General features: G+C 42.4%; 1 protein-coding gene and 1 pseudogene across 1 annotated transcript in view; one reads left to right on the forward strand and one right to left on the reverse strand.

Annotated features, from left to right (window-relative positions):
* Window positions 1-12,720: 12,720 nt before the first annotated feature.
* Window positions 12,721-22,813, reverse strand: part of SH3BGR (SH3 domain binding glutamate rich protein) — a 64,146-nt gene continuing 54,053 nt past the window's right edge. The window contains exons 7-8 of the mRNA XM_060010288.1: window positions 17,319-17,489; window positions 12,721-13,255 (exon numbers count right to left, since the gene is read on the reverse strand). Of these exons, the coding sequence (XP_059866271.1) occupies window positions 17,352-17,489 (138 nt within the window). The 3' untranslated portion in view covers window positions 12,721-13,255; window positions 17,319-17,351. The remainder of the gene's footprint in view (window positions 13,256-17,318; window positions 17,490-22,813) is intronic.
* LOC132423947 (dihydrolipoyllysine-residue succinyltransferase component of 2-oxoglutarate dehydrogenase complex, mitochondrial pseudogene) lies at window positions 21,163-22,502 on the forward strand (annotated as a pseudogene).

Consider the following 22,813-nt stretch of genomic DNA (forward strand, 5'->3'; position numbering starts at 1 on the left):
CCAATTTTACTTAATATGAAGAACATAAATACTCACTGACACAACAAATACACCCCAGTGAGCCAAATCTGACAAGATCAGACCAGTCCAAATTCAGCCACATGAACGCTGTAACTATTTTGAAAAAGACCCATGTTAAGAGGGTTGGTTTGCCTACCTATCCCTGCTGAGTCCTTCTTTTTACCTTAAAAATTATTTTAATTGAGTGAAAGCAACTATAACAGATATGTGTATATATGCATGTTATATGTATACAGAAACATACAATCATTGTAGTTTTTCTCTCCACTAAACTAACATGTCATCAAGATAATCTTTTGCTTTGAAAACTTCCCAATGGGGGATGGGTTTTCTTCTATGAATGAAACAGGGGTTTGAGCCAAATTTAAGTAGATCTTAAAGGACAGCTACTCTTAGCTGACATCGAGATTATACTGGTAAAAGGAAAGAGGACTCTGGGACCTCCATTGTATTACTATTTTTCATAAAACAAAGAAAACTTTATCTGGAATTGCATCTTTGAAAATAATCTCCCATCATCATCACTTACCAAAAAAAATCTTTCCTTTTCTTAGGTATATTTCTAGTTTCTTCCTTTGTCTTCCCCAAGATACAACCAATGAACTTTTAACCAAGAATAGGTGTTCACAAGGGAAGCACTCATATGAAAATGGTCATAATCTTTTAGAAAACCTTATCTACCATCTATAGCCCTTTCTCCTTGGGTCTGTGTGTGGATGAAGGAGGAAGCGGTGGCTTCATGCACTGCCATCATGAGGACTGTGCATTTGAGCTGGAAGCTCCCTGCTCTCCGTTTCTTGCTCCATGCTTCCATTTCTTTGGTGTTATTCTTTTCTACACACACACACACACACACACACACACACACACCACAAAGCCTACCTTTCCATCTTATTTCTTGACACTTTTAGGACGAAAGCTTCTCTCTAGTTTTTGCCCTTAAAGCTGTGCCTGTCACATAAGATGGCCAACAGGCACGTGAAAAGCTGCTCAACATCACTAATCATCAGAGAAATGCAAAGCAACACTACAGTGAGGTACCACCTCACACCGGTCAGAATGGCCAACATCAAAAAGTCTACAAATAACAAATGCTGGAGAGGGTGTGGAGTAAAGGGAACCCTCTTGCACTGTTGGTATGTAAATTGAATGCAAATTGCTGCAGCTGCTATGGAGAACAGTGTAGAGGTTCCTTAAAACACTAAAAATAGAGTTACCATATGATCCAGCAATCCCACTCCTGGGCATATATCCAGAAGAGAGGAAAACTCTAATTCGAAAAAATACATACATCCCTATGTTCATAGCAGCGCTATTCACAATAGCCAAGATATGGAAACAGCCTAAATGTCCATAAACAGATGAATGGATAAAGAAGATGTGGTACATCTATATAGTGAAATACTACTCAGCCATAAAAAAGAATGAAATAATGCCATTTGCAGCATCATGAATGCAACTAGAGATTACCATACTAAGTGAAGTAAGTCAGAAAGAGAAAGACAAATACCATACGATATCACTTATATGTGGAATCTAAAATCGGACACAAATTAATTTATGTACAAAACAGAAAAAGCCACATGGACATAGAGAACAGACTTGTGGCTGCCAAGGGGAGGGGAGGTGGGAGAGCGATGGATTGGAGTTTGGGATTAGCAGATGCCAACTATGATACATAGAATGGGTAAACAACAAGGTATAGCACAATGAACTACATTTAATATCCTGTGATAAACCATAATGGAAAAGAATACAAAAAAATGTGTATGTATGTGTGTGTGTGTGTGTGTGTGTGTGTGTGTGTGTGTAACTGAGTCACTTTGCTGTACAGCAGAAATTAGCACAACATTGTAAATCAACTATACTTCAATAAAATAAAATTTTTTTAAAAGCTGTGCCTGTCATTTCAATTCAGAAATACGGTCTTACCAAGGAAAAGAATGGCAGGGAAGAATAGGAATCTCGATATCTGCCATGAATGATTTAAAATCAAAGATTCAAACCCTAAGGAATTTGCAGGGTTTCTGCCCAGGAAGCCATATACTTCTTTGCTTTCAGTTGATTTTAGATGCAAGGCCCACAGTGATTGCCTGCTTCCCTCCAAATCTATAGGCGAAAAGAGTAAAGACCAAAATGCAAAACTCAAGCATTATGTTTGTCTTTCATTTTTAAAGCCTGTTTTCTCTTTACTTTCTACTATTTTGAACCAATTAATCCTTAGCGAAAGACTCTCTGACCAAAAAATGAAGACAGAAAAGCATGGAGGCAAAATCAACTTCAACAAAGTCGGTCTGAAGCCATAATAATAAGCTCTTTTGGAATCCACAGCTGTGGCCTCAACTGTCTGAAAGGAGCGCTCGCTGAGCGAATCCACGAGAATTCAATGGAAATACAGTGGCCAACACTTCGGGAACACCTGGTGTGAGGTCTTTGCACCCATTAACTCATTTCTCCCTAACAACAACGGTGAGGTAGATATTACCATAACCATTTTACAGATGAGAAAACTGAGGCATGGAGAAGTTGTGTGACTCTCCATAACTCACCAGAGATCACACCTGCTAGGAAGTAGCAGAACCAAGAATCAAAAGTGAAGCTGTCTAACCCCCAAATCAGTGCTTGTACTGCTGTGTTATAACGTCTGCTTGCGCTTTGGCACAGCCAGAAAAACTTGGAAATAGACTTTAGCTAATTGTTTATGCCTAAAGCACATGCATGCATCATGAAGGGATAAAACAACAGGTAGCTGGTTTTTTTAATAATGAAAAGTGGGGTAAAAATATGATTGACCCAATGCCTGTACATTTCTGTTTTGAAAATGACTTTTAGCCAGGAGTTATGTTCTAACTTCTTAACAATTGCATGTCATGGGGCCAACCAGTGGGAATGGACAGTGGCCAAGACATTGGAACAGGGTCCTGGGGGCCCCCCGTGGAGACAGGTGCTAACCCTTTAGTTGCTGGATTGGGGGGCAGTGGAGAGGAGGGTGTCCCAGGAAGGGAGCCAGAGCCAGAGTATGCTATTTACCTACGGCCGCAGAAGTGTTTCAACATCTTGTTCATCGGTAGGAGCAAACCAGTGCCTCCCAGCAAGGTCAGCCCCACTTCCAGCCCACCCCATCCTTATCCTGGCCCTGTGTGCCCCACTGAACTCTGGTAGCACCTGCCCTCCTATATTTCACGCCCACTTGAAGGAGATGGATGGATATAAAATCTTGAACCCTGGATCCCACAAAGATCTCGTTTTTCCCCCAAAAGATACCCACGGCTCAAGAAAAAGGCTCCAGAATACAGAACAGCCAATGACATGGTGGAAGCGTTATCTATGGTGAATCAACACGTGAAGAGCCAGATAAACGTCCACAAGATGGCGATGGAGAATCCGTTGAACAGCCAAACACTGATAACATGGACACTGCAGGCAAAAACGTTAAACCCACCTGATGATTCTCTTATTTTTAACCGTATATCATTTACCACAGTAGATGATACAGCATCCCAGGGTTATGGGCTAACCCTCAGAGGCCATCACAGCAGGGTCTGACCTGTTTCTGTGGCCAGAGAGGCTCTACTGGTCCCACAGAGGCTCTCTGGAGAACTTAAAGATTTTCCCACAAATTAAACTGCCTTAGCTGCTTGAGGAGGGACCAGAAATAGTAGGAACAAATAAACCTGCCCTTTGGAGTCAAAGAGGGTTTGAATCCTAGTTCTACAACTTCCTAGCTGTGTGCTCCAGGGCTGAGCACTTAACTTTTCTGAGCCTCCATTTCCCCAGCTGGAAATAAAATTCTGTAAAAATAACACTTAGGTCTTACAGTCATTGGAAGGATTAAGTAAGGCAATCAATGAAAAATCCTTTAAAGAGTATCTGACACCTAGCAAACATTCATTAGGTATTAGTTCTCTCTTCTGACCAAGAAATTCACATAACACTTGGGCTCAAGGCGCTGTGCTCTGGGTCACAAATGTGAATGACACGTGCATTCTATAGTGCATCTACAACCGAAACCTGCAATCGAAACTCCCTTACTTGGTATTTCCTCAAGAGAAATAAAAAACATTTGTGTACAAAAAAGACTTGTCTGTAAATGTTCATGGCGGCTTTCTTCAAAATAGCCAGAAACTGGAAAAGACTCAAATGTCCATCAACAGATGTATAAATAAACAAACTCTGGTAATCCCATACTCAGCAGTAGAAGGGTACAAACTGAAGTGAGAGGCAAGGGGGCAGGGCACAACCATCAAAAGGATGACAAAAGGACTTCCCTGGTGGTGCAGTGATTAAGAATCTGCCTGCCAATGCAGGGGACACAGGTTCGATCCCTGGTCTGGGAAGATCCGACATACCGCGGAGCAACTAAGGCCGTGCGCCACAACTACTGAGCCTGTGCTCTAGAGCCTGCAAGCCACAACTACTGAGCCCAAGTGCCACAACTACGGAAGCCCATGCACCTATAGTCCATGCTCTGTGGCAAGAGAAGCCACCACAATGAGAAGCCCGTGCACTGCAACGAAGAGTTGCCGCAAATAGAGAAAGCCCATGCACAGCAATGAAGACCCAACGCAGCCAAAAACAAAAAACAAAAAAGATGACATAGCCATAGGACATGACAAAAACTAGTTAGAACCAGCTAGGTCCAAGATGGCAGAAGTGTTGACTTCCAGGGGACATTGAGCCTCATACACTCACTGTAATACATTAAAATAAGCTAAATGACACACCCACCAGCAGCATGACAGTTCTGAGACCATCATAGATCAAAAAGTGGGCGGTGGCCCAATTCCTGGAAATCTCTGCCCCTCCCCCAAAATAGCTGGAATACTCCTCCCACTCATTAGCCTATGAAGTTACTCAGCCCATAAAAAATAATCACCCCATATTTCGGGGCCTCTCGCCTTCTGAGATTGCCCACCCTCTGTCTGCGGAGGGTGTTTCTCTCTAAATAAATCCACTTCTTACCTATCACATTGTCTCTCACTGAATTCTTTCTGCAACAAGACATCAAGAACCTGAACTTCATTAAGTCCTAAGCCCAGGTGTGTGATCTTAATTAAAAGACGGTGGGACTTCCCTGGTGGTGCAGTGGTTAAGAATCCACCTGGCAATGCAGGGCACATGGGTTCAATCCCTGGTCCGGGAAGATCCCACATGCCGCAGAGCAACTAAGCCTGTGCACCACTACTACTGAGACTGCACCCTAGAGCCCACAAGCCACAACTACTGAGTCCGTGTGCCACAACTACTGAAGCCCTTGTGCCTAGAGCCCATGCTCTGCAACAAAGAGAAGCCACTGCAATGAGAAGCCTGCGCACCACAACAAAGAGTGGCCCCCGTTCACCGCAACTAGAGAAAGCACGCATGCAGCAACGAAGACCCAATGCAGCCAAAAATTAATTAATTAAGTAAAATAAAAAAAGAAAAGACCATGGGTTCAAGTCCCAGTCTGGGTTGCATGGTTTCTAAACTACTGATTCAAGCACCAACATGGATGAATCTCCGAAACATTTTGAGGAGGGAAAGAAACCAGACAAAAGAGAGTAAAGAGTTGTTTTACTCATGGATATGAAGTTCTAGAAAGGGAAATCTATAGTGTCAGAGAGCAGTGTCGTGGTTGTCTGGGGATGGGGTGGAAGGGAGGGATTAGCCACGAAGGAGCACAAGGGAATTCGACCAGGTGATAGAAAGGTTCTGTATCTTGACAGGGGTGTTAGTTACATGGATATGCACATTTGTCAGAACTCATCAAACTGCACCCTTAAAATGGGTGCTGTGGTATAATACGAAATATTTCTGGTCTTTGTCTCCAATTCCTGGCACAAGGCTCCTAAAACCCTTGGAATTTCCTTAGTGATAAAAGTGGATCCAAAAGAGCCCCTTTGAATCATGAGGTGATTCATTGAGGAGTTGGGGGGGGTCTAGATGGCTTCAGGATGGGAGTTGATGGACAAGAAAACCAACTACATGATTAGAAGGTTAGAACGTTCATCGCTTCCCATCCTACGTCCCAGGAAGCGAGAGGAGATGGAGATTGAATTCAGTCACCAGTGGCAATGGTTTACTCAACTGTGCCTACATAAGGAAACCTTAATTTTTTTATTTTATTTATTTATTTTTAATTTTATTGGAATATAGTTGATTTACAATGTTGTGTTTCAGGTGTACAGCAAAGTGATTCCATTATACATATACATTCTTTTTCAGATTCTTTTCTCATTTAGGTTGTCACAGAATATTGAGCAGAGTTCCCTGTGCTGTACGGTAGGTCCTTGTTGGTTCTCTGTCTTATATATAGTAGTGTGTGTATGTTAAGATAAAACAAAAACAACAACTCAGATAAGTTTCGGGAAGCTTCCCGGTTGCTGGACACGGTGATGTACTTGGAAGTGGTGCTGCCCTACTCCTTAGGGACAGAAGCTCCCGTACTCAGGACCCTTCTGGACCTAGCCCTATGTACCACTTACCGAATAAAGTTTGTGTGCCCAACACACAGTGAGGCCAAATAAACTGAAACATTGGAGTTTGGAGCAGAAAAAGTTTACTGCAGGGCCAAGCAAGGAGAACGTGTGCTCAAAAAAACCCCGAACCCCCTGATGGCTTGGGGGGAAAAGTTTTTTTAGGCAAAATTTGGGGTGAGGGCTGCAGGGTGTGTGGCTGTTTTCTGATTGGCTGGTGAGGTAACAGGGCAGTGCTCCAAGAATCTTACCCTGGGCCTGAAGTTACCATCCTCCACCCGGGTGGGAGCTCTGGTTCTACAGAAGAACTCAAAGATATTGTTATTTATATTGTACCCCTTGAGGGGGAGCCAGGACCCTGCCCCAAGGCTGCACTATTGCTTCTTCACTGCTCCTCCCTTGTCTCTGCATCTCCTCCCTTCCCTGATTAGCAACTCTTTGTATCTAACCCTTTGGAACTCAGGGAAGGTCAAGGAGGCTGAATGAAACCTATTTCCTACAAACAAGAAACAGGGGACACAGAAGGCTTTTGTGACCAGGACCCCCACAGGGTCCTGCTGGGTTTCATACCTGTGTATCTGGCTGTTCCTTTGTATCTTACATAACGGATTATAATTATACGTATAGTGGTTCCCTGAGTTTTATGAGTTATTCTAGCAAATCGTCAAACCTGGGGGTGGGGTGGAGGGGAGGGGCCTCTGGACCTGTAGTCCACCGGACAGAAATGCAGAAAGCCTGAGGACCCCATTTTCCGCTGGTGTCTGAAGTTGGGGCAGTCTTATGGGACTGAGCTAACCCCAAGAGACAGTGTAGGAATTGATTTGGAAGATATCCAGTTAGTGTCAGAAAATTGAAACACTGGCTAGTGTTGGAAAAACAGCACAGGTGCATATTATTGTGTAAATTAACCTCAATGAAGTTGACCTAAAAAGAAAACTCTACAACCAAGCAAAGTGTTTTCAAACTGTACTCTGAATTGAGTCCCCTTGGGGGTCAAGGTCCCTGTAATTACATTCAGAGCAGCTCTCCTTCCACCTGATTTTTATGTGGAGATCCGTTTAAACAAAGTGTTCCATGGCTTAAATATATATATATATATATGTATATATATATATATATTTGAAAACCACTGGTTCCTTTGTAAAAGTCCACGAGGAGTGATCAACTTTATTGTCCCATACAGGTGCGGGAGAAAGAGTTGGGTGTTTCCCAGGATCTAAATGCCTCCTGGCCAGGATTTCTTAAACCCAGCTTCACATCTGAGGAGCTTCTAAAAATACTTTGGTGCCTGACCCCACCAAGAATCTTCACAGTGAGTCGAAGATGCCATCATTGTACTAAAAACATTCCAGGAATTCAATCCAGGTGGATAACCACCAACAGGTGTGTTCAGAAACCACGCACAACTCCCATTTTCGTACCTAGATATTTTGCAGATAATCTCCACATACCATGGAAATCCTCCTGTAACCACTCTGAAACACCATCAGGTACATTTTTAGTGGATTTGACCTACCAGTATTTCAAGGTTTAAATCTCTCTGAATGTAGTTAAAAGCTGGAGAAAGTTATCTATAGAGATATCTATCTAAGGAGTAGCCCTTAGAGAAAAATAAAGCCAGGTTGCATTTCTCTGCTTTATTTTTGCAGGCTCAGGAGAAATTATTCTATGAGTCTGATGTTTTCTAGTAAGAGCTTTATTTTCCTCCCTAGATAACTTTTGTTTCATTCCAGGGGTAGACCAAGAAGACAAACATTTTTTATAACAGACCACAGAGAAAAGTGACCTGCTACAAAACAAGCAAACTAAAATTCATGTCCTGGGACGAAGGTATACTTTACCTCATTAAGTCATTCTAGGAGCCTGAAGGAACCATCCCCTCAGCTACAACTACCGTGAGGGGTTGGCCGCTACGGGGGCATCACTGGACAGTGGTTGACAGGTCAGCCCCAGAGGACTTCTGGGCACTCCTTCAGCATCAGTGAGTGGAGTGTACCCAAGGGCAACCAGACTGGAAAAGACAGATGACAATTTTTAGTTTTTCTCTCTGGAACCTAAGACTTGGGGTCTAAAGCCACCACCAGTCAATTTCTAGAGTATTGTCAGCTGACGGTGGTTCAAATCCCTCTAAAACTGGGGCTGGCATTTGTGGCCACAGTGAGCAGCCCAAGAACTTGAGAATGAGGGGAATGGAATTACCCTCCAATGTTTTTTTTTTCTGTTTGTTTTTTGGGGGGTTTTGTTTGTTTGTTTGTTCGGACGCTCGGATTGCGGGATCTTATTTCCCCGACCAGGGATCGAACCCGGCCCCGGCCGTGAAAGTGCCGAGTTCTAACTACTGGACCACCAGGGAGCTCCCATTTTATCTTATTTTATTTTATTTCTTTGATGGCTTAGCTAAGAAACCAGCACACAGTGGATCACAGCCAACAAGTACGAGTCACCTTACTCCGGGGCCTGGCCCTGAGTCTAAAGACAGAACACGTGGACCAGAGGAGGCCGGGGAAGGAGGCGCTCTGTGGGCAAGGTCCCACTGCCCACCGCCCAGCCAGGCACTGTCCCAGGGGTGTGGCAGTGGTCAAGGGCAGAGAGGAAAGTGTTTGTTGGGAGGCCGGCCCTGGCCTTGGATCAGAACACACATAGACCTCCGTCCCAGCGTGGCCATTTTCAGGCTGTGTAACCTCACACGAGGACCGGACGTCCCCGTGCCTCAGCTTCCTCATCCGTGAAACGGGTACCGTGTCCACCTCACCAGGTTACTGCAGGGATCACGTAGAACCCTCGATACAGAGCCCGACTCACAGCGGGCACCCCATAAATGTCAGCAAGCAAAAGTACTGTGAAACACAATATCCAGCAGCCTGATTTTAATCCTAAGCGGTGAGTTTGCTTCCCGTGAGTCGGTGAGGAAAGGCGTCACCCTCCTGAGCTGCTGGACTTGACCGTGTTCCCCCCGCGTTCTTTCCTGACCCCCGCGCCCTCCGCGCTACTCACACCCACCTGGCGCAGCCCTTCCCTGACTTGAAGCTTCCACCCCTGAGAGCATTACTACATCTGTAAACAAGCTCCAGATGTCTGGTTCTGGAAGACCTGTCTGACCGACTGATGTGTTTTAGAGATTTTCTACTTACGAGAAAGTCCTTCCAAAACAAATAGTCAAAAAGCCGAGTATCTCAGGCACCAGTGAAAAGAAGGCTTTTGCAAGGACCATGAGTCTACTTCCAAACATCTGGAAATATGTTGTATTAGGATTAAAAGGCTTAAAACAGGAGAAGACAATCAGCCATTTGGCTAATCGGGGCTCTGTTTACACTTCAGTGAGGAGCTGGAGCCATTTACAGGCTAAAGGACAATCCTGTATCTTGATCAAAATTGTCGGTAGGCAATCAGTTGTTGACCGACTTTAGACTTCTATGTAATGCAAGGGTGTGAAATTCAAACATCAATGACTGGTTTTAACGGCTTTTAAGAATGCACAACGGGCTTCTCTGGTGGTGCAGTGGTCGAGAGTCCGCCTGCCGATGCAGGGGACACGGGTTTGTGCCCCGGTCCGAGAGGATCCCACATGCCGTGGAGCGGCTGGGCCCGTGAGCCATGGCCGCTGAGCCTGCACGTCCGGAGCCTGTGCTCCGCAACGGGAGAGGCCACAGCAGTGAGAGGCCCACGTACCGCAAAAAAAAAAAGAATGTACAACATTTTGCCCAAAATTAATTGTCTTGGATAAAAACATTATAAACAATATACTGATTAATTGACCAACGGGTTTGGAGGCGTTTTGTTTTTCTTCTGTCTGGTGGACAAATACTTTATGCCCACCTTCTTTTGTGTGTGTGTTTGTGTGTGTGTGTTTTTTTTTGTTTTGCTATGTTTTGTTTTTGCTTTAATCCAATAACTTTATTCTTTGGCATGTATTATAAGAAAATACTCCATTATCAAATGCTTTACATACAGAGACGTTTGTCATAAAATTATTTGTAACTGTAATGATGTATGCCCACCTTCTGACCTCAACAGTACCCTAAACAGCACACGTAGCCAGCGGCGCTCCGGGACAGCAATGCTGTATCAAGGAGCTTGTCTTTTATCACCACCTAGTGGTCATTCTCTATTATTACAACTCACTAGGGTCGCCTTACCCTCACCACCCTTGCACAGGTTTGACACTTACGTTGTTTTTTAAAGAAAACTTTTCTAAATATTCCTCAAGGAACTTTGCAGGCAAAACATTCCACTCCCTTTCTACACCTCTCACATTTTAATCTAGAAAAGTCGATGACAACGATAAACCCTCCTTATTGCATATCTTGTATCCTTGTAACAAAGGAATATTACAGCCCAAAGAAATGCAAGGAAACCCCAAAGAGGAAAAGTGGAGAAGGAAGTATTTACTGTTCAGTGGTTAAAAAATGCACTCAAATTTTTGTGTACTTGCTTTTCAAGTTAAAGAATAAAAAAGAAACAGTTACTTTGAATGTTCAGGCCCTCTGTAGACTAATCAACTCTTTGAAACTCTATTAGCTTCAGATCATCATAGAATTGCTCCATGTCTCTGGTCTTTTCTCTTTTTTTGCAGACGGATTTTGCTTATTCACTTGGGTTTTTCTTTTGAGTTATTCTTTTTTGCATATTTATAATGCTGTTTAGTTTCTAGAAACTTCCTATATTGATAAAGCAAGTGGATTTTTTTAAACTATATTTTGATATCACACAGCCCCTATTTGTCACTGTGCCACTGGACCCACTAGCCACTGGAGGTTATAGGTGAAACCAAATCTGAAAGAGAACTGATACTAGCTACATGGTATTATTGACCTAAGTGATTTTTGCATTTTAATAGTATTTAATAGAAAATGAAATGTGAGTGACTAAAGAATATTTACGAGAATACTAATTTCCTAACTACAGGAAGACAACATAAGAAAAAATTAATTCAATTTAAATAAGTGGTCTACTCTGCTTATTATTAGCACAAATATTTATCTTCATTTAAAAATATGAGAAATAGGAGGGAAACTGGCACCTAGCTAAATAAATCTATCTCTATCCTACTCTACCACAAGAGCTAAAAGTCAGCCCAAGCAACAGCAAAAACTTAAAGCCTATATGGGTGCGGAGGTGCTATAAAATTGTGATGCTTTTTAGACGGGACATAATTTAATGCAACGAAGTACAAAATAGGAACTAATTTTTAATTATATGAATTTCCATCCCACTGCAGTCTCTCACCCTAATTTTTTTTTTTTTTTTTTTCCAGTACGCGGGCCTCTCACTGCTGTGGCCTCTCCCGTTGTGGAGCACAGGCTCCGGACGCGCAGGCTCAGCAGCCATGGCTCACGGGCCCAGCCGCTCTGCGGCATGTGGGATCTTCCCGAATCGGGGCACGAACCCGTGTCCCCTGCATCGGCAGGCGGACTCTCAACCACTGCGCCACCAGGGAAGCCCCTCTCACCTTATTTTTAACTAGGGAGAAATGTCTTCAAAGTAGTGTACTTCAACAATTTGGAATAAAATCATCTTCATTCTCCTCAAAATTCCTCTTTTTGTTACTAAGGTAACAAGAAAAGAGCTGTTTGCCAGAGATCCTGTGAGCCACACGACTTCTGCCACCATAGACTACATTCCCCAAAGACACCAACAGGCTTAGCTACAAAATCAATAGGCAGATTCAGAAGGAGGAAAAGCTCATGGCCACTCCACCAATGGCCATCATTGTCCTTAATTAGGAAAACAGCAGGGGAAGGGCCCTTCTGAGAGTACAGAAGCAACGTTGGCTGCAAGAAAAAGACACGGAGCAGCACATACACGGGTAGGGGAGAGATGTCAGCAACTTCTTACCATAAAGAAAAACATAGCTATCAGACACTGAGATGGGACAGGTGAGCAGAGAATCGCTTCAAACCTACCTGGTGAACAAGTCATGGGGCCGGACCCGCTCTTGCTGAACAGACACTCAGCATCAAGAGGCAAAATTACAGTCACGGGCTTTGCACGTAGCAGCCATGACTGCAAATCAATCAACGCCAACGCGAGAGAAGCAGAAGCAGCCACTCCCTCCAGCATAGAAACGAGCAAAGGGCACTGGGTGGAGAATTTATTTGTCTGCATCCTGACCCCTACACATGTGGACGGCAGTGACATTTAAACAAGGCTTCAGTGTATGCAGCGGTGTGTAATATAAATACGACATAACAAGACATGACATTTGAAAACATGGACCGAATAATCAGTGCAACAAAAAGGATCAATCCCAATGGAGACAGAAAAGTTCTGCTGAGCATTCAGGCTCTGCAAGAGACAGATTGAGTTCAGGTTATACACAGAGAGACTAGAAATGAAGAAATCTCCTCCTTGGGACAAGATATTGCTATTCATCTTTATTAGTATGATTGTTCTCTATAAATCTCTTCATTTTCAAAGCTAATTCTGAGAAAAGTAGCATAAGGCACATACAAAGAAATACTTTTGTCATATCACGAAGAGAAGTTCTATATTTTGAAATTTTTTCAGGGTATTAGAGGGTCTATTCATGCAGAGCAAAAAATTAAGCAAAGGCCACAAATGTCAGGCCCATGAAGGTGTGCATGTGCTATCTTCACATTTGATTTCATGTTGATATGATTAAGCAGGTATATGCATGGAGATCTAACCGTGTCGGATCATACAATTCCTCGGTGAACCCTGGATGTACTGACAGACGTGTGCTAGCTTCGGGCCAAAGCATTTTGTTGAGTTTGGTTTGTGGGAAGAGAGTTGAAATGGTGCTTCGTGGCTTGGGTTTCCTAAAAGAAAGGGAAAATATTAGGGAGAAGACTGTTAACGAGAGACAGAGAATGTTTATCAAAAACTGAACTCTTCAACAGGCAATCAAGGGAAGTATTGCTTTTTATTCTAGAAACCACTACTCGTCAAGTGCAAAGAAAGGAAATTAATTTTTTCTCATGGAAAACCAAATGATCTTTATATCCTTTCTCTATGCTAAACTATCAAACACAGAAGGAAGTTGATATCTTCCACAGACGTAGAGAACAAACTTATGGTTACCAAGGAGAGAAGGAGGGACTGGGACTAATTGGGAGACAGGAATTGACATATATACACCACTATGTATAAAATAGTTAACTAATGAGAACCTACGGTATAGCACAGGGAACCCTACTCAATGACCTGTGGTGACCTAAATGGGAAGGAAATCCAAAAAAGAGTGGATATATGTATACGCATAGCTGATTCACTTTGCTGTAACAGCAGAAACTAACACAACATTGTAAAGCAACTATACACCAATAAAAATTGATAAAAAGTTTAAAAAATTTTAAATGCAAAAGGAATTGAGAATGATTAACAGGGAAGTGTTAAGTAAATACTAAGCAGATACTATCGTAAAAGGGATGTAGACATTGTCTCCTAATACTGGTAGGGATGTCTGTGGGCCGTTTCTCTTATAATTTTGAAATGAAATAGTCATAAAATACCATTGCTTCAGGCAAGAAAATGTAAGAATGTAAAAATAAAGACATAAGAGCCTTTGGAAATAAATTGGATTTCAACATTAAAAAAAAAAAGAAGGAAGTTGACACCTTCAATTATAGTTTCCCCACCGCATTTTCATGGAAAATGGAGAGGTGAATTTACAACTTAGTCCTGGGGGAGGAAATTGAAATGGGCCACAGCTAGACTGGAGGACAGTATTAAGCAGCAGCCTGTAAGGAGACAGAACTCAGTCTCAGACTATACACTGTTTCTCCTGGGGCATCAATTTAGCATCAATTTCAAACACAGGAAATGAGAAATGTTTCATAGTTCCATTCATTGCCACAGCCCTAGAATACAGTCCTAGAATCTGCCTGGCAGATCCATGAGCTATGAGATGGGTTTGTCTTTAGACACTGAATGGTCTGCCCAGTGAAATGCCTTATTGCACAGCCATGTTGCATTTTCAAGAAGGACATTGGATCTCTCCGGGGGTCGGGAGTGGGTTTTAGGAAGCTGTCTGATTCCCTCCTTCAGTGTCAGGCATTTTGACCTCATGACAAATATAGTAATTCCAAACTAGAAGCCATCAGAGAAACAGTCAAAATGGGCTGGCCACAGCGATATATGCCTTTTTTTTTCCCCATAATCAGCCTATCAAGCCATCTGGCTACATGAAGGATTCCCTCTCAGCTGTGTCATTTCACATTCAACATTTTTTTATAATTACATTAAAATTGAATAATTTGAAAAGAACTTTACAAACGAGTGAATGGAAATGAATTTAAACAGTATTTATGAGTCTTTTACTGTTGGGGGAGTTGGTATAATGATAAATATTGGCATATTTTCCTTTCCCATCATTCTTCAGATAAAATTTCTAAAAGTAAAACTCGCCAGTTTTCTTTTTTGCCAAAACTGAGGCCCTATTCATTCCTTAGAAATGGGATTAGGGACACTAATCAGACTGACAACAGACTGCTCAATAGTAATTTTTTATTTTCTTTTATTTAGAAGAAAATAAAAAATAAATAAAGGAAATGGGATCACTTCCAAAAGGACAATCATTGGCCCTAAAATAGATGTCTATGTGTCCACAACGTGAAAGAAACCACCTGGGAAAACATCAAAGGATGGGCTGGATTTGCTTTGTAATTTGAATAAAGGAGTGATGAAACTTTCCTGGTCCGATAATAAAATGTGATGGCTACTCCCACCAGCTCCAAGATTTCCTAAAAATATATTCATTTTTAATAGTAGTATTTTATGTATAAGTGTAAGTAAATTAAGAGGGGAGATTCTAATATTCAAATCGGTCTTTGGTACATAGAGCAGAGCTGTTTGTTAGCCGATATTTACAAGCACTGGGGATTTCTTTTTCTTTATCCAGCGGAAGCCTTTTGTCCGCCCTTCACTAGGCAGGCTCCAAGTGTGACCGCAGACCTTAACTGAAGACCTGCTGTGTGTCCAGCGCTCACTCCATCATCCTCCTCTTCTTCCTGCTCCCCTGATATCAACAGCCCCCAAATCTATCTTACATGTTTCAGCGGAGGCATAATAATGGACAGAAAGGAGACTAAAATTTTTTTAATTTAAATTAACAAGAACACTTATGGCACCAGAGCAAACTGTAAGCCTCACTGCCCTAGAGAATAAACAGCTGCCTTGGTTGCAAGGTCAAATAAAAAAGGTCAATAAAAACTAAAATAAATAAATAAATTAAATTAAATTAAAAATAAAATAAAAAAGGTCAATAAAAACATAACATTTACATGGGTATTTGCTAACTGTCTGTTAAACCAGATATTTTTATAGCTCTTCATGATCTTTTGATGTTTTCATACCTACCGTCTTATCTGTATGGCCCACAATATTTGAGCATTTCCCCTGTGATCTCAATATCCACTATCATTATCTTATTAATATATTTATGTGGCACTCACCAGACAATTAAGAAATACATAATTCTTTTTTAATGGTCAGTATAAGTCTAAAATTACAAGGCAGCACTATGGAGAACAGTATGGAGGTTCCTTAAAAAACTAAAAATAGAACTATCATATGACCCAGCAATCCCACTACTGGGCATATACCCTGAGAATACCATAATTCAAAAAGAGTCATGTACCACAATGTTCATTGCAGCTCTATTTACAATAGCCAGGACATGGAAGCAACCTAAGTGTCCATCGACTGATAAATGGATAAAGAAGGTGTGGTACATATATACAATGGAATATTACTCAGCCATAAAAGAAACGAAATTGAGCTATTTGTAGTGAGGTGGATGGATCTAGAGTCTGTCATACAGAGTGAAGCAAGTCAGAAAGAGAAAAACAAATACCGTATGCTAACACATATATATGGAATCTAAAAAAAAAAAAAAAGGTTATGAAGAACCTAGGGGCAGGACAGGAATAAACACGCAGATGTAGAGAATGGACTTGAGGACACAGGGAGGGGGAAGGGTAAGCTGGGACGAAGTGAGAGAGAGGCATGGACATATATACACTACCAAATGTAAAATAGATAGCTAGTGAGAAGCAGCCGCATAGCACAGGGAGATCAGCTTGGTTCTTTATGACCACCTGGAGGGGTGGCACAGGGAGGGTGGGAGGGAGATGCAAGAGGGAGGAGATATGAGGATATATGTATATGCATAGCTGATTAACTTTGTTATAAAGCAGAAACTAACACACCATTGTAAAGCAATTATATTCCAATAAAGATGTTAAAAAAAAATTACAAGGCAGCAAGTGTACCTGTCAAAGTTACCTCAAGTGACTTCACCATATTCCAAAGTGTTTCCACATGAGTGTTTGGGCTAATATTGAATAAACGAATATTTTGATATAAATCAATGAATATAATTGAATAAATGTAATATCAAGCACTTATCCTTGAATCTCTAGTAGCAATATCTTTTTTCATGAGCAGCCAGCTCTGTGGTATTTTTAGGTTGTAATTTATTGCCATCGTCATGAACATTGATTGTAAACTCTCCTATGGATACATAAGTATGTTGGTCAGTAAAGGAGTCCATGTGATAGAATGCTGATAACACAACACGTCCTGTGCTTCCACTTAAATAAAGAGGAAGAGGAGGGAGGAAGTACAAAACAAACTCTTCCTCACCTCAAAGTTATGCTTTTTCCTAGAAATCATACCAACCACAGGCCTTTCTCGCCCTAGCGCCCAAGAAACGGGTCCGGTAGAGTTCACCAGCCCTGCGGCTCCAGGAAGGGGCAGCCCAGGGCCTCGGGAAGACAGACAAATAGATCGAATTGAAATCCACTTCTATCACCAAGTGAAATGTGCTCTACATGGCAGACTGTAATAAACAAACTTTCAACCCCAGAGCGATGTGGCTACCTGGACAAGTGGAAGAATAAAGCATGAAAAGGCCTAAGAATCTTCTTCTTCTTCTCCTTCTTCCTCTTCTCCTTCTTCTTCTTCTCCTGGCCCCTCCTCTTCTCCTTTCTCAGCTTCCTCTTCCTCCGCTTCCCCTTCTGCTCCCTCCGCAGTTATTTCTTCCGTCTTATTCTAACAAAAATTACATTATTATTGAAAAGTGTAAGGTCAACAGACAGTAAGGAAAAGAGTGCAAAACATCAGACTAGAGTTGAGGGCCTCCTACACACCCACCCGACACACACACACACACACACACACACACACGCGCGCGCGCGCAAAGACATCATCTTCCTAAACACAGACCCCACAGGCTGGGATGGTTCTGCAGGGCAAAGCATTCATTCTAACAGGTTTCATGACTCCCCTTAAGCATATAGTCTTTACTCATATTAACAGACTGCTCTCATCTTGTTGCCTTTAAAAATTCAGAAGGCAGGTGGAAGAATAAAATACAAAAAGAATCTCAGCAAATAGAATTTTGTCAGAAAAGATGAAGGTTTTAAATGTATACGCTGGTTATATTTGTTATAGCAAGCTAATTTCTTGAAGCCAAAGTTATCAGTAACCTACATATATAATCTGAAACTACTTTCAAATTAATAATACATTTGTCTTATTTTTATATATAAAGATGGGATTTTAAATAATGGAAGCTTATCTAGTAAAAGAGAAACTAAAGAAATTATTATTGGAAAGATATATAGATAATGAAAAGTCACTGTATGGAATAGGCTAAAAATAACTTTTAGGTCTAAGAATAGGGATTAGTTTGATAAAATAATATTAAAAATAATGAAGCAGATCTATATTTACCATCCCCCCAAAAACATATAGATTAATTACATGAACAAAAGTAGATTACAGAGCGTATTCATCCAAGTTTGATAAATATGTGTATGCGTATGTAGCTAGTGGTTGTCTCTGGGTAACGGGGTTATAAGATATTTTTATTTTCTGTTTTTATCTGTATTTTCTAAATTTTCTATAAAGATTATGAATTTTTTGTAATTTCAAAAATCAACAGAAGTTTTGGGAAGGAGTTTCTTTTGACATTTGGGACCTTATTTAATGTTGATGATCTTCCACTGAAATACCTAGACAATACACGTGACCTTTGGTAAATATTCTCTCTGTCCTTGAGTTTTCATTTTTAATTTAGCCCTCTGATTAGCATTTTTAAATGATTAACCCCAAAATGTTCAAAAACAATATTCTTAAAAGTCTTGATTACAATAAAGGTCACTGAGATTTAGCTAACATGAGAGGATGGAATAGAAGTAGAGAGAATCCGAGAATGTCACTTTGGACCTGCCCCCAGAATCCACTAACATCCTCGGAAAAGATTCATCCTCACGTTCACATGATGCCGTCCTTGTTAGGGGTTAAAGTGAAAACTCCCCAACACCCAGCTAATAAAGTGCAGATTCCACAGGCAAGCAGCAGGGTGAGAATCTCAGTCCTGCTTCACTGTGGCACATAGTACCTCTTCCCCATTGTCAGCAAAAGGGGAAACAGCATGCTGACCTTGCCATGCTCAATTAATGAAAATTGTCATAAAGCTCCTCACCATGGAGTCCTCCCCCAGTGCCTGTGAGGAAGCAAAACAAAATTTCTCAAACAAAAAAGAGACCATTCTTTGAAGCTTTCACGATAAAACCAGTAGAATTTGAGTGTTTCAACAAGCAGGGAAAGAATGGGAAAGGAGAGGATTCATTTGTGAAAACTTAGATTGAGTTAAAGACTGTCCTCCGTCTTGGCAGCCTGCTCTTTCTCCTTGCTCATTTTCTATTACTCATTTCCATCACCAAAAGAAACTTAAAAGCTCTTTTTCTTTCAACCAACTGCAAGTTCCTAATGTAAAATAAATATGATTGTGTTGGAGATCAGACGGACTTTTTATCATGAGCATCAGAACAGTAGGAGTTCTTGTCTTGACCTCTACTTGGCAACACATGGGTCACCTAGAACCTATGTTCTAATCCAGTGGTTCTCAGCCTTGACAGAGTATCAGAATCGCCTGAAGGGCTTCTCAAAGCAATCTGCTGCCGGGCTCCACCTCAGGATTTCTGATTCAGTAGTTGGGGGCCAACCCTGAAAATGTGTATTTGTAGAGGTTCCCTGGTGAGGCTGCTGCTGCTCTGGGAACCCCACTTTGAGAACCTCTGCTGCAGTCTGTATTCTTTCTCTTAAATCACACTGGTTGATTAAGGCACTGTGAGCCCTGGCAACTAGCAGGTTTGGCATCACCACCCACCAAAGTCTTCACTTACCAGGGTGGGTTATGTTTGTTCCCATGCTGGTGTATCCAAGTTAGTCTTATTGTAATTACACAATTTAAATAAGTATCATGGAAGTCAATGAAATATGAGCATGAAAAGAACATTTTTCCCTGGGGCTTCCCTGGTGGCACAGTGGTTGACAGCCCGCCTGCCGATGCAGGGGACACGGGTTCGTGCCCCGGTCCGGGAAGATCCCACATGCCGCGGAGCGGCTGGGCCCGTGAGCCATAGCCGCTGAGCCTGCGCGTCTAGAGCCTGTGCTCCTCAACGGGAGAGGCCACAGCAGTGAGAGGCCCGTGTACCGCAAAAAAAAAAAAAAAAAGAAAAAGAAAAAGAAAAGAACTTTTTTCCCTATGTAAAATTAATGGAGTACTTTGAAAAGACCCATATATGTAAGTCACCTTAAAAACTTGTCATCAAATGATGTGTCATAAAGCTCGGGTGGCAGGGGGGAATCTGAAATCCAAAGAGCTTTATGCATTTAGAGTACTTTGCGAGTGCCTTTAAATTTCTGCTCTATTTTTAAAGAAATCAAAACTGGAATTTCTAGACAGACCAATGAGTATGTTCGTTAGAAAGACAGTGAGTAGTTCTAATCATGGGACTATTATTTAAAGAAAAGACCTTTGTCCTACATCCAAAAAATTGGCAGTAAATATACATTTACATATTTCAAGTTAAAATAAATGTTTAAGGCCTCTACCTTTTTATGATATATGACTTTAATTGAATTATTCAGCTGGTCAACTAGCCTCCAGTTCCAAACATGGGATATGAGGTCTTCCTGGGAATGTTCATTATTATTTAAGCATAGACCCTATAAACAAACATGTCAGCCAGCCCCCACATAGTTTAAATTGCATGTTACAGAGGATAAATTTTATCCCTTTAAATTTTATCCTTAATAACACTAATACTGTTTTCTAATTTTTCTTTTAATGTTTTAAATGTACTTTTAAATCTTATATCCTCAGTACTCAATTTTTTAATACTTCTTATTTTGTGCAATTCTTAATCTTTTATCTTTGTGAAACTTGATTCCCTTATATTTCAGTTCCTCTTATTCTACCTTTATTCATTAAGACATGTCTTTCTTAAATTCTTTATCTTAAACTGTATATGTTTCTTTTATATTCCTAATTTTAATTCTTTTTATAATCTTTTTCTTTCTTGTTGTTGCTGGGCATAGGAAGGACAGCAAAGAGGAAGGCTCTGTCCCAAACAGGCGGAGGCTCTTATTATCTCTCTGTTTGTCTCCATGCGCTCTGTCATCCCCTTCGATCCTGGCTCCCCACAATGAAGATTCTCCACCTCAGCTCTACAGGCAAGCTGAAGGCATGCTCAGCCCTGGAGGGTCTTATCCATGGGCTGACAGAGGCAGGCTTCTGAAGCTTCAAACACACCACGGGTGATTCTAACACACACCACCAGGTGAGAACCACTGTTCTACTATAACCTCAAGTTGGAGAGGCAGGTTAAAAATCCTTCTCAAGGCTCTGCCATCGCCGCCGCTGCTGCCGCCGCGATGCTGTCCCGGTCCCGCTGCCTGTCCCGCGCGTTCAGAGGCTCGCTCTCCGCCTTCCAGAAGGGGAACTGCCCTCTAGGGAGACGTTCCCTGCCTGGGATCTCCTTATGTCAGGGACCAGGTTACTCTGACAGCAGGAAGATTGTCATTTACAGCAGTAGTGTCTTCAGGGCTCGCTTTTTCGGAGCTACAGCTGTGTGCGAGGACGATGTCCTTGCAGAATCTGTCACGGAAGGGGATGTCAGGTGGGAGAAAGCTTCACCTTGCAGAAGGTGAAGTGGTTTGTGAGGTTGAAACTGACAAGGCATCTGTGCAGGTTCCATCACCAGCAAATGGCACGACTGAAGCTCTTTTGGTACCTGATGGGGGGAAAGTAGAAGGAGGCACTCCTCTTTTCACACTCAGGAAAACTGGCACTGCTCCTGCTAAGGCCAAGCCAGCCGAAGCTCCTGCTGCCACAGCCCGAAAAGCAGAACCTGCAGCGTCGGCAGTTCCTCCTCCCCCTGCAGCATCCAAACCCACTCAGATGCCACCAGTGCCCTCGCCCTCACAACCTCTCACTAGCAAACCAGCGTCTGCCGTAAAACCCACTGCTGCCCCTGCAGTAGCTGAGCCAGGAGCTGGCACAGGTCTGCGTCCAGAACATCGGGAGAAAGTGGATAGGATGCGGCAGCGCATTGCTCAGCATCTAAAGGAGGCTCAGAATACCTGAGCAGCGCTTACCACTTTCAGTGAGATTGACATGAGTAACACCCAGGAGATGAGGGCTCGGCACAAAGATGCTTTTCTGAAGAAACATAACCTCACACTAGGCTTCATGTCAGCATTCGTGAAGGCCTCGGCCTGTGCCTGGAAGCAGCAGCCTGTTGTAAATGCAGCGATTGACGATACAACCGAAGAGGTGGTGTATAGGGATTATATTGACATCAGCGTTGCGGTGGCCACCCCTCGGGGTCTGGTGCTTCCGGTCATCAGGAATGTGGAAACTAGGAATTATGCCGATATTGAGCGAACCATCAGTGAACTAGGAGAGAAGGCCCGGAAGAATGAACTTGCCATTGAAGATATGGATGGTGGTACCTTCACCGTCAGCAACGGAGGCGTTTGGGCTCGCTCTTTGGAACGCCCATCATCAACCCCCCTCAGTCTGCCATCCTGGGCAGGCACGCCATCTTTGATAGGCCAGTGGTCGTGGGAGGCAAATTGGAGATGCAGCCTATAATGTACGTGACCCTGACGTATGATCACCGGCTGATGGATGGCAGAGAGGCCGTGACTTTCCTCCGCAAAATCAAGGCAGCGGTAGAGGATCCCAGAGACCTCCTATTGGACCTGTAGGAGGAAGCCATGTGCCCTACACATCAACCATGCAGGAACTGAAAACCAGCCTTCTCCCTGTCCCCTCACGGGCCCCGGGTTAGCCTGGTGACAGACAGGCATATGCTGTTGTTCTGAAGCAAGGAAACCAGGGCACTAGGTATCCAGCAGTCACAGCTCTCTCCTTGGTGTTCCTGCCAGGCTCTCTCCCTCTCTGCACCCTTCTCTTACATTCGAATATCTGATTTCCTTAGGCTTGAGGGAGAGAGAGAGCCTTAATGAATGCTCATTAATATTCCCGCCTTTCCTCCATTAGCCCTCCGCAGAGATAA

Source organism: Delphinus delphis, chromosome 4 (assembly GCF_949987515.2).
Source record: "Delphinus delphis chromosome 4, mDelDel1.2, whole genome shotgun sequence".
In the NCBI taxonomy this organism is placed as follows: Eukaryota; Metazoa; Chordata; class Mammalia; order Artiodactyla; family Delphinidae; genus Delphinus; species Delphinus delphis.